Here is a 12,318-nt window from a genome sequence, read left to right on the forward strand (position 1 = left end):
CTGTGGGGCTCCTGAAAAGATCGGTATACCGCCTCTTTAAAGACAAGGATCGGCGGCAAAGTATCGAAACGAACGAACGAAAGAAAGAAAGAAAGAAAGAAAGAAAGAAAAAAGAGAGAAAGAAAGAAAGAAAGAAAGAAAGAAAGAAAGAAAGAAAGAAAGAAAGAAAGAAAGAAAGAAAGAAAGGAAAAAATAAAAAAAATAAAGAAGAACAAATATTTTGGATTAATTTCAGAACGAAAACAGAGGAGAAAAATGTGAGCCCGGACCTTTGCCGATAAAAATCTGGCCGGCATAAGAAATTTAGGTGCTTCGGGCGATAACGATTTAGGGCAAGAACATGGCAGCACAGCCTCGGGAATGTGACTTCAAACATCTGCGTTCACGGAACTTAGGGCTCCTGTATGAAATGATAGGCGTTGGTAACGGAAAGCGGTCAGTCCTAATTTTGATAATTTATTTGGGGAAATAAATTTTCGAAACATACCCACTGGTGAAACCTCAAGTTGGAAGAAACAATTGCACCTGGGCAGCAACTTCACTTAAAGTAAGACATTGTTACTGTAATATATGAAGCGGCGCGCTTATGCTGTGTGCGCCAGACGGAACTTGAACGAAGGTGTGTGTTTCGACCTGCCATCCATTTAGTACGTGGAGCACTCTTCCATCAATGGATGAGGACTACGAAGCGTATATATTACTCAGTTAGCATTGTGAGCAGGCGTCAAGCGAACCCTTCGTTGAGGCGTTCTTATCTTTTTTAGTATAATTGTTGATTTTTCATCCATTCACTTATTTCAGTATTACTATTTCTTCCTTTACTTTTTAGTGTATAACATAGAGAAATGGAGTAGCCGCGAATATATCCGCAGCAACTCATGTACAACAGAACAGAACGGACCCACACTAAACGGAGAAGACGCAGATGAGAAGACAAAGAAGATCTACGCCAGCTTTCATTCATTTCGTTTACTGCGCTGAGCAATCGTCCAATAAAAGCACGAAGCGATTTCGTAATCATGCATCTTGAAGAAGAGTGAAGCCACAATTTTTTTTTTGGGGGGGGGGGAGGAGACGTGGAGGTAGTGGGGGGGGGGCGCAGCTAAATTTATAGCTTTCCGTAATGGTTTATCCTATGCTTCGCAGTAAGAGTTGCACGCTGCCGTTTACATTTAGATAGCCAGAAATTTCGTTGGCTGAACGCATTCTTACTCTTTTTTTTTAGTATACCTTAAATTTGAAAAAAAACGAAACAAAACAAACGTGGCGAACAAGCGCAATTCCTGATACAGCTTTCAGAATGTTGCCAGGCTCTTACCAATACGCGTGCATCGCCTTTCGCATTGAACTCGTTCATTGGCGAGCATGAATGCTGCGGCCTCTTTGAACTTGGTCTCGACGAACATTTGCGGGTCCCCGATAGAAGCGCGCATGCTCTATTCGATGAGAAAGTGCACCGCGGGATCAGAAACACGGGGACACGGCGTTATAGCTGGCTGTCTTTTGTTCAGTCTTTCGCATTACTCGGTCGATTCGCGAGAGCCTTAACTGAAGGTTCTTTTCAAGAGCAGCGCCGAGCGATACTGTCCCGTCCTTTTACAAGATAGCATGCCGTTATGAACTCCTGGCACTGATGGGCGGCTCAAAAAAAAAAGGAAATGTTTCCTATACGCACGCGTATCTTCGCAAACTTACCTGTAAAAGCTCGCTATTAAACTACGCTTGTGCGGACGCAGCGCAGTAAGACGCACACTGTATTGACTCTCTATACAAACGTTCTGGTGCTGGTTGGGCTCCGTGCCGAAACCATGGGCATTGAATGCGGCAAGGCCCGTGTTTGACGGTGTAATGGCTACCATTTTTCTCCTTTTTATTTCTTACAGATGTAGCGCCAGCCTCTTCTGTATTTCCCCGTGTACCTTAACCGTGATGGTATCATCGACTCTTTTTCTGATATCTGATATCGTTTCCCTGGTCCTGGTGTCTTGTTTGAACTGTTCCTAGGGCCATATTTTTTAAGACTGCTTTAGTCCACGTCATAGCATCATAGCGTTATAGCCTGGAAGCTGATCCTGGCCATTGTGGGGGCGCAGTTTCATGCGAACTAATGACGAAAGGCGAAAAGAACAGAAAATGAAAAATTGATGCGTAACATGGCCCTTGGAGTGCATTTGAGAAATATTTGTGTCATTTTGTTTCTTACACGACTTCAGTCTTTCAGCGACTTTTTAATTGAGAAGGAGATAGAGAAAGCAAGGCGGCGCAAGGTATACATATATGGAAGTCAACCAGACGTTTTGCTATATTATCATCTGCCTGAGGTGCTCCGTGGTGCATCAGGCGGTGTTAGTCTGGCGTTCTAGACCGGAATTTGCTCCGCTTGAGCATCTCTTACGCTATTATCACTACGAGCCTTTCACCAATCTTTGATCAATTCGGTGGCTCGGAGGAAGGTAACTAACAGGCGTAAAACTTTTTCCTGGTCACTCCTAGCACTTGAGAGAACGCCACATGTTGAAAGCTCGCGTGGGGAAAACCCCTCCTCTGTAAGATGTAAAAGTAGCGCCTTTGTTTCTTCTAACTGCGTCTAGAACCAGACGAAGGGCTTCACATCGCCACTCTCACCATATGAGACACAAAGTGGAGAAGTGGATGGTACGGTCTTAAATAACCGTACCTGTCTCTGTGCAGAGTCAGTTCTAATGGATAGCCTCTTTGCGAGTAAGTCCTTTGGCCACACAGGATTGGTGTGGAGCCTTCTGGAGCGTCCCAAAGGATTAAGCCCTTTTTGTACTTCGGGGCTGGAAGTTTTGTATGTACCTACAAGTAGCGCATACTTTTGCAGTAACTGGTAAACTAGTAAAAGAAAATAAGTTTTTTTTTTTTACGAAGCCTCTAGTTGCTTAAAATGGTGCCGAAACGTAAAAGTGGTGATTTTTTTCTGTAGAAGGAAGCATAAAATGGAATTTAAAGTTATTACAGTCCCGACGGCTGTATATTCGCTTCCGCGTAGCAAATAAATAGCTAAAGTAAAACAGGAATGAAACTAAAATCTAAAGTAAATAAAGAAAGAGGGGCCGCACTGTTTTTATCAAGACATTTCCTGTATGGCGGGAACAGTTTTCTAATTGATTACATTGAACTGTGTCAGAACTAGGAGCCAGTGCTCTGTCGCAGCCAACGAGCAGCCGCTGACTTCAATGTTATGGCAAAAGTTCTGCAATGTCAGCTAAGAACGGGCCTTTTGCCAATATGAGGCCTGGCCATCGGATGCTCTTTTTGTTTGGGCGCTAACGCCCAAGATGATGTAGAACTTCACAGTTACCTTTCTTAAACAGCAACACCCACAGGTTCGCAGATATAGAAACCCACGGAAGCGACCGCATTCCTACCCACTCGAATATAAAGGGCCTAGCCAAATCAACTTCATCAAATCTTCAACAATAGGTTGGTCCGTGTTTGAATCACTAATGGAAGACGCATGCCACGAAGGCTTTTCGTCCACACTCGAAGTTAAGATCGCCAAGAGAATGCAGGATGCTATGCGTTCAATTTGGCCTTGGCCAAATACGCGAATTTTGAGGCCAGAAATATAGCACATTGGCGCAATCCGCTGACGAGCGAACGGACGATACAGACGGATGAACCAGTTTCCGACCTCAGAGAGGCCAGATGCATTGAAAAGAGAATTCAGTGTCGGATTGCTGCGCTGCAAAATTAACGCTTGAAATCTTTTTGTGAGTCTCTCAATTCGCGTAAACCTTCGTCGTTTGTCTGGAGAACAGTCCGTGGACTTTGAACAGCACCTGGACAGCATCATCCATTTAAATCTCCAGCCCTCCATCAAGGGCTTCGAGAAGTCGACGTAGAAGAAGATTACTGCGCAAGGATCACGGGCCCGACGTTCCAGCATTATACGCCTATTCCTCTCGTCACCACTGGCTCCTAAGATCTGCTTATGGAGGCTCCTTTCTCCAGTGAAGAACTGGAGGCCGCAATCGTTGGTTGCTGGCGTTCTTGGTCATCACGACCCGACAGTATCAGATACTCTGCGCTTGCAAACCCTGACAAAGAGGCCGGATATGCACTTCTTGGCTGTAACGGCTTGGCACCTACCACGTGGAAATCCAGTCGCCTTGTACTACTCCTCAAGTCTGGAAAACCTCCCTTGAAATTGGCATCTTATCATCCAATAGCACTTGCGAGCTGTGTCGGCAAGGTAATGGAAGGAATGATCCTGACATGGGGCGCTGTAACGTGTAGCTGTTCCAAAATGTTCCATTCAATTCTGCAATCAGCCCTCGGTGATTGGGCAAAAGCTTTTTTGGACTACCCCCACTCCGCCTGTCTGTCAAGCGACGTCACGAAAACCGCGATAGCTCCCCATCTGATATGACTTGTACACATGTGCACTGAGTATGCATGATTAAATCGAACAAAAGAAAAGCAGTTATTTCTGATTCTACGCGGTTTAGCCATTAGACCTCGGGTATTGGTGAGAAGTTTTCGGGCTGCACCCACTTCACCTACCTGCCTATCAAGCGACGTCACAAAACCACGAAAACTCACCGCGTCAAAGTGACGTGCACGCGTTAAAGGTGCATTAATATGCCGAACAAAACTGAATTTTCTTCTGAATAGCCGCAGGCTGCCCCCTTCCGAAAATAATAAAAGATGGCTGTTGCCGATCACTCAGGCGCTGGCTACTCGGACCTACCGGAGAGCATGGGTTTATTTGCGTATAAAACTTTTTTGCGTGACCGTGTAACGTTTTCGAGCACTTTCGGCACATTTACGACCTCGCTCTACCAACTCTTCTTTGCTGAGGATCCGTTTTAGCAGCATTCTAAACCTTTCGTTGCCTGCCGCCGGGATTTTCGACCAGCCACCGCAAGCTAAGTAAGGGAAAGCGGACCAGTCGCAGACGCCGGCACAACCCTCTTCATCCGTTTATCAATTTTCACTGCACTGGCTCGGCCCCATCGAATCCCTCTCCACTTGAGCGTGCTCCTCGCCTCTTTTCAGCGAATTAGATGAGAAAAAACGCTCAATGTAAGCAATGTTATTCGTTTTGAAAGTAGACAAAAGGGACCTCCTATGAATGAGGAGAGCGTTTGATTGGTCTGTTCAGACAACCGTACGGGTCACCGCCCGATGTTTGCGCCGGCAGTTACGCAAATTTGACGTCAGGAGGTTGGAATAAAAACATATTGGAATATTTTACGTTATAGGGCCATGGTTAGAATGGTACTTGGAATTTTACTTCATGTATCCAGAGACAGCGGCTGGCTTTCGACGTGGACGCTCGTGAATAGATAGCATTATTGGCCTTGTAACGTCAGTGCAACACCAAAAACACCTGAAACGGATCACTGTGGCCTGATTCCTTGATGTTAAAGGTGCCTACGACAATTTAGCTCATCATACAATTCTGGACGCCTTATAAGATGTTGGAATTGGCTGACATGTCTTTCGCTGGATACACAGCTATTTGAAGGAAAGATGCCTGTATTTCTTTATTTTTACTGAAGTGTGACCAACGCCGTCTATTTATGCCAGTCGTGGTGTACCGCAAGGCGGAGTACCTCGTCCTACATTGTTCAGTCTGGTCCTCGTTGGTCTTGCCGATTCGTTGCCGCAAAACGTGCAGCCATGCGTATATGCGGACGACATTTGCTTATGAGCTTCAGGAGTGACTCGCGTACTAGTCAACGCACGACTTCAGGAGGCTTCAACGGCAGGGTCAGCACATATAATATGGCAAGGCCTGCAGCTTTCACCGGAGAACTGTGCACCCATTGCTTTTACTCATAAGGCGATGGCCTTGTACACTTTGCCGATCAATGGCCAAATTGTACCAAATAGATCAACGCATCAATTTCTTGGCGTCATTGTCGATAGAGAATTTTCTTGGAGCTCTCACGTTTCGTACATGACAAACGTTCGGCCGCTACTGTGGACCGTCTCGCGTTTCTCGGCGGGAAGTGCGGGGCGCTACATTGCCACCAATGTTGAAATTATGTAACGCACTGTTTTTGGGCTTTCTGTGGTACAGCTTACCTGTAGTGAGAAATAAATGCACGACAAATATTTTCAGACTTCAGAGTAACCAATCCCAAGCACTTCGAACGTGTCTTGATCTTCCAAAAAACACACACACACACATCATCGTTCGCGTCAGTGGCCATTGCCTGAGATTATCCTATAACAGTCTACATTGCTACAAATGTCCTGAGAGCACACATCCAACACCTGACTCTCATTCCCTCACACAATCTTGCTCGCCTGCCAGCAAAGGGGCCACATTCAACATTTACCAAAAATATTGTTAGATATCATTTCTACTTGCCAACACAATTGACTTCTGCTACACGAATGTCAGCACCATTGTGGTGTCTGCACCGGTCGGAAGTACAATTGAGAATTGCGGGCATCAAAAATAAAGCTGGCGCGCCGCTGGAAGGTTCAAGCAAGGAACTTTAGAACACTTTTACAATGTGCGCAGAATCTGGCAACATGTCTACACAGGAGGGAGGGAGGGAAAACAAGATGAGAAAGGCAGAAAAGTCAACCAGATTAAGTGTCCGATTGGCTACACAGATGGTTCAGTAAAACTCAACAGCTCTGCCGCTGCAGTCACCATCCCGGCAAGATCTGAAGAAAGCATGCCCCTGCCGTCCAATTACTGCGACCGACTGGAGATCCAGTGACTCAACCACAGGATTTATCCTCCGCCTCACAGAAAGCTCAGCACTGAAGATGCCGTAGCTCTCCGACTTATTCAGATCAACACATTTCCAAACCTACACAGATACAGTAAAATGATCCCGCATACATATCGCGGCATCTGCCCCTGGTGCGGCGACACACGCCCTACACTCTTTCACATCTCGTGGGGGTGCGGGGGCAAACCTCAACACTTAAAGACGCCTAGCACGTCATTTGAGCGGTGGGAGGTACAGCTGACCGGTGATACCCTGGCGGGACGAGAAGCTCTCGTCCAGCAAGTACGTCAAGCAGTTATGGCCAGTGGAGTCCTGGAATGAGGACACCACCCACTCGACCTCAAGAGCAACCACCTCGTTGGCCCGAATAAATGTTCTCTCTCTCTCTCTCTCTGAAGAAATCAAGTTGAAAACATCATGTGTGACCACAATGACGGGTGCAGAGCTTGTTTAACTCCGTGCTGCACTTGATTTTATTAACCAGGCCACCGCTACAAGTGATGGTTTTCTGTGATTCCAAGGCAGCCCTTCAATGCATACAAAACCCAATGCGCCACGAACCCAATGAAGAACTGGCCTCAGAAATTCAACAGACATATCATCGCCGCCATGACAAGGAACATGACTTTTCAATGGCTTCTGGGACACTGCAATATTAGCAGCAACGACCACGCCGATAAAGCCGCCGGATCTGCACATGAAAGTAGTTAGTCAATGTGTTTTGATTCCGCTTTCGCGTACAGACGCTGCGGTTGGGCTACGATTGATGCCCCACGAATGTACGTTGCCCCTGTGGGAATCGAACATTTTCACCATGTGTCGTCTACGTTCGTTGTCTCCGGATATACAGATACATCTACCACCTGGGTTACCACAACGTGAACAGACCATGCTGCCCGCGCTATAGTGCCTGAGAGGCAAGTGATGTGCAGAGTGCTGAACCAACTGGACAATCGTCCACTATCAGAACTAAATGTTCGGGGCCAGTGCTGCCAAAAGAACTTTGCGTAGAAGGCTTTATTTGTTCTACTATGGTTCCTGCGGGCATTCATGAGAGACTGTAAGAACGCCGACCGCTGCCGCTCGATGGTGCACGCGGTTTGTTCGTGCTCGGTTCTGTTTTCTCTCTTTCTTTCCTTCTCCCCTTCCGCTCTCTTTATTTTTTTAACACCCCTGCTCCTTCCCCCCGTGCAGGGTAGCATGCCGGAACTACGTCTGGTTAACTTCCCTGTCTTTCTATGTATCATTTCTCTCTCTCTTTCCATGGCAACTAGGATGGCGCCAGAAATCGGAGGACCAAACCATGCGTAAAATAGTCGACCGAGCTTTCCATTATGTGTTGCTGCTGATACATCTCAACAACAACAACAAGAACAAGAACAACAATAATAATAATAATAATAATAATAATAATAATAATAATAATAATAGCCACACATAGCTGCTCACAAAGTGAACATTATCCACACTTTCGCGGCCGTGACACCGCAATGTAGAACTCAAAATCATACACACCCAGATGCAACCGCGCATGTTAGCGCGTCTAATAACACAAACCGGACACCCAGAGCACCTGCAGCAAATTATTTATACCCATAAATGCAACTTAACAATTAAAATGAAATTTGCAGGGAGCAGGCCAATTGAAGAAATAACTTGGGTCCATCGCACAGCTAGAGCAACTGTGTCGCTGTGCCACAGCTGCGACACTTTCACCTGCTCTGTACCTGTGAAAGTGCCTATAAAGAAAGGTAATGCTAAGCATGGACCTTTATTAGGCTCCCGACCTATTTTCTCTCATAGAAATTCATAAAAGACATGCGTCCGTTCACCATATCCAAGGAAAATGGACGGACCCGCGGCCTTCGAATCAGGGGCACTGATCTATCGTGATAGCAAACGCATTATCAACGCATGCCCAATGTCAATATGCTCTTACGAACAAAAAGCTTCTAGAATCCGGGACCGAATTCACAAGGCTTCTCTTTGGTAAGTGCTCTTTGTCACTGGCCGGCCGCCTTCGCTAATAATATGTCCAGTATCAGGATTGGCTGCAATCTGCTGTTACGAACAATTCTAGCATAATAGCTTTTCATGAATACTTGCCTGGGTTCTTACACGTCACGAACATGTTTTCGATGCAGCGCCATGCAAGATTCCAACGCTGGAACACGCATACGTGAATCTATCGACGCCTGAATCCCGGCTGGAGCACGGGCGCCGGCTCAGCGTCAGCTGCCACGAGCACTACGAGCTGGCCTATAATTCCACGCCGCCACGGTGCAATAACGGATCGTGGACACATCTACCAATCTGCGCTCCAGGTGGGTTACCACCACTGCACACACAAGTGTCCTGTGGCTGGGCGAAAGAAGAACCGCACAACACTTCAGCAGAGCTTCGCCTTCGATATTAATTTGGAAGGGAGTACGAGTTGGTCGCCATGGCCTTGGTATGTGTCACCCAGGTGCACATATGCAGCCGCAGCAGCTGAATCTCGTTCCTTGCTTTCGCCATTACTCTAACTTCCTCCTGTCTTTTCTTGCACGCACCTCCCCCTACCTCTCTAAGGGACTGTAAAACATGACGTGTAGTCCGTCGCTTTTATTATGTGTTGCATCGCCAAAGCAGGGGCTCGAATATCGCAGGCGAGAGTATAGCCTACACGTAGCGCATTGCGCCACGGACATATGTCCATATCTGATGGTTTCACCCCTTTTCTTTCACGAGGCGGCTCCAGGCCGCCACCGACATCATAGTCAATTACGCGGCCGAAAGAGGCGCAGCGTGCTCGCCGCAGAAATCAGAATTGTTTATGTACAATCCGGAGCACTTAAGGTGCAAGACACCGTCGGAGATCAAAATTAAAGCGGCGGCTAAGAAGGTACCAATAGTCGAGCAAATCAGAATCTTGGACCTGATTCTCCATTCACACGACCAGAATGGCGAGACCGTCAAGAGGCTGCAGAATCCCGCGATGCAGACCCTGAGCCTAATTACGCGGGTGGCCAGCAAAGGCCGAGGGTTAAAGGAGAAAATTTTGATAAAACTAATACAGGCGTACATCTTCAGCCGGGTGAGCTACGCAACGCCATATCTCGATTTGAAAGCGGTGGAAAAAGAAAAGATTGATTCTCTAATGAGAAAATGCGTAAAAATAGCACTGGGACTGTCCATGTGCACATCCACAGAGATACTGATGGCTCTAGGGGCGCACAACACACGGGCAGAACTGGCGGAAGCGGTGCGAACCTCTCCAATTGAGAGACTTAGCACCGCGAAGACAGGAAGAGCCATATTGACCAAAGTTGGAATAAATCCGGATAGAGGCCCCCAAAATGTGGAGGTGGATGCGCAAGTAAAAAATACGCCGCCCCCCGCCAAAAAACACGGACCCGGAACATAACAAAGACAGGAGGCAAAAACGAGCTGAAACATTACAAATTAGATTCGGCCAAATTTTGGAACATGAGGTGGCCTATGTAGACGCGGCGGGAGGTGGCGGCGGTTTTACGGTGGCAACGGCCGTCAGCGGCCGGGGCAATCCCGTGAGAACTGCCACTCTGCGAGGGCGGAGCCTAGAAGTTGCCGAGAAAGTTGCGATCTCGTCAGCTTGCGCCGGAACGGAGGCAAAATTTGTGATCAGTGACAGCAAAACTGCCATACAAAATTTTAGCAAGGGAAGGATCTCGCCCTTAGCGGCCAGAATCCTAGGCCAGATAAATTTAGATATTAAAATTTAAATAATTTGGACTCCGGCGCACGAAGGCCGTCCCCGGCAACGAGGCGGCCCACGAGCTGGCTCGAGATCTCTACCACCGAGCCGCGACGGGGCCCCTCGATGACCGAGGGAGCGGAGAGCGCATGCTAAAATGTGGGTAGATCGCGCAGCATTATCCATTGGATCGTAGAATGGTATCCCCGCCAGACCCGAAATTAAACAACAGACAAGCAGTCGCGTGGAGACGATTGCGAACTTATAGCGAACCACATGTTCCCCGAGACCAGGAGCGATAGGTGTAATCTTTGTGGAGTGAGAGGGACCCTCGACCGCATAATATGGGAATGCCCGTACACTACCTGGGGGACGCACAATATAGCTAGGTAGTAGAGACACCTGGGAGACCCTGCTGCGCAGATTGGACTCTGAGCTCCAGCTCCGGCTCTTCCAACTGGCTGAAGAGGCTGCTGGGACCCAAGAAATCCCAGCCTGCACCCGCCCCCTGACCTGCGTGTCGGGGGGTGGGTAGATCAGCTTATCCGTTGGACAAGGAAGTTTATTCTATCTATCACGAGGCGGCTTCATTCTAGCAGTACCCGTCTTAACCAAGATATATTTCACAACTGTAAGAAGCGTATACAACTAAACAATATTGTTGGCCCAACGTTGCAGCAGTTTGTTGATTGAAATAAGGGCTCCTCCACTCACTTTATCGACGCGAGTGCAAAGTAGACTCAAACGTTCGATACCAGTGTGCGCGGCGCGGATATGACAGAAATTTTCCGCATTTAAGCGTTTTGTAACCCTAGCGATTCGTTCAATAATTTTGAACTGGCGCATAAGCGGTCGTACTTCCATAGAAGTCAATATAAGTCCCATATATATGCTTGTAGCCGAAAGCACGTAACTGTTCTGGTCGTGTTCACAAATATTTCTCTTTCGTGCTCAATTCTTAGCTACAAGCTTCTTGTATGGCGAGGTTAGTGTAGCAGAGACTTTTCAGAGCCAAAGAGGGACGACGCTGTCGACAAAGTGATAATTAAGCATAGGCGTATCTATCGGGGGCAGGGTACTTGCCCTCCACCCCCCACCCCACATACACACACTTTTGAAAGCGGACACTGTTGGCTGCACACTGGCAAATCAAACAAAATAAATGAGGCCAAGGGTGCTATGCAGGATGCGCCGAGTTTGTCGTTCTCACGAGATTTACCAGAGTTTGCTCGATGGCAGTCAGTTATCCGAGATAACATGTAACGCGCAAAAACAGCAGGCAAACAAAAAATTGTCGAGAAAAAGCCGCTTATCACAACATGAGCGCCTCCAGCGCGGCACACTGCTTCCGCGTTTCAAGCGCAGAAGGCTGCGCAACGGAGCGCGTCAGCGCCGTGTATTGCTATCGACGTATTATTGCAATTTAGCAATACCGTGACTGACCGGCTGTCGATCTGCACACTTGTCGTGAGCCGCTTGCCACGCCTGGGCGGGCGCCTCAAGGGCGTGCCTCCTCTTTCGTGGATTATCTTCCTATCCTTCGTCGAATGCGAACAGGGCACCCATGCGGCGCATTCTTGCACCTACTTTCCCTCAGTCGAATACGTTAAATACAACAAATAAAATAGCAAACATTTTCTTTCTTAACGTGTCTGTTTTTTCGTTTTTAATGCAATAAATTTCTTATGACGAACGAATATTGAGCGAATTATTAAATTTTGCGCTTTCTGCCGCATGTGGCGACAGTGTGGCGAAAGCTTACACGCGGATAACTTCTAGAGGGTCTCACGCACGAGAAACTTCATACGAGGAGCAGTGGCCAGGGGCGCTGCAGTGCTATTCCCAATAAAGTCAGTCATGACAATGACCTGGCCATTC

At 47.4% G+C, this 12,318-nt stretch overlaps 1 protein-coding gene across 1 annotated transcript in view; it reads left to right on the forward strand.

Moving 5' to 3' along the window:
* LOC142580004 (sushi, von Willebrand factor type A, EGF and pentraxin domain-containing protein 1-like) overlaps positions 1–12,318 on the forward strand; it is a 916,641-nt gene that overhangs the window by 694,325 nt on the left and 209,998 nt on the right. Inside the window, exon 10 of the mRNA XM_075690723.1 lies at positions 8,870–9,049. Coding sequence (XP_075546838.1) covers positions 8,870–9,049 — 180 coding nt within the window. The remainder of the gene's footprint in view (positions 1–8,869; positions 9,050–12,318) is intronic.

Source organism: Dermacentor variabilis, chromosome 1, assembly GCF_050947875.1.
Source record: "Dermacentor variabilis isolate Ectoservices chromosome 1, ASM5094787v1, whole genome shotgun sequence".
In the NCBI taxonomy this organism is placed as follows: Eukaryota; Metazoa; Arthropoda; class Arachnida; order Ixodida; family Ixodidae; genus Dermacentor; species Dermacentor variabilis.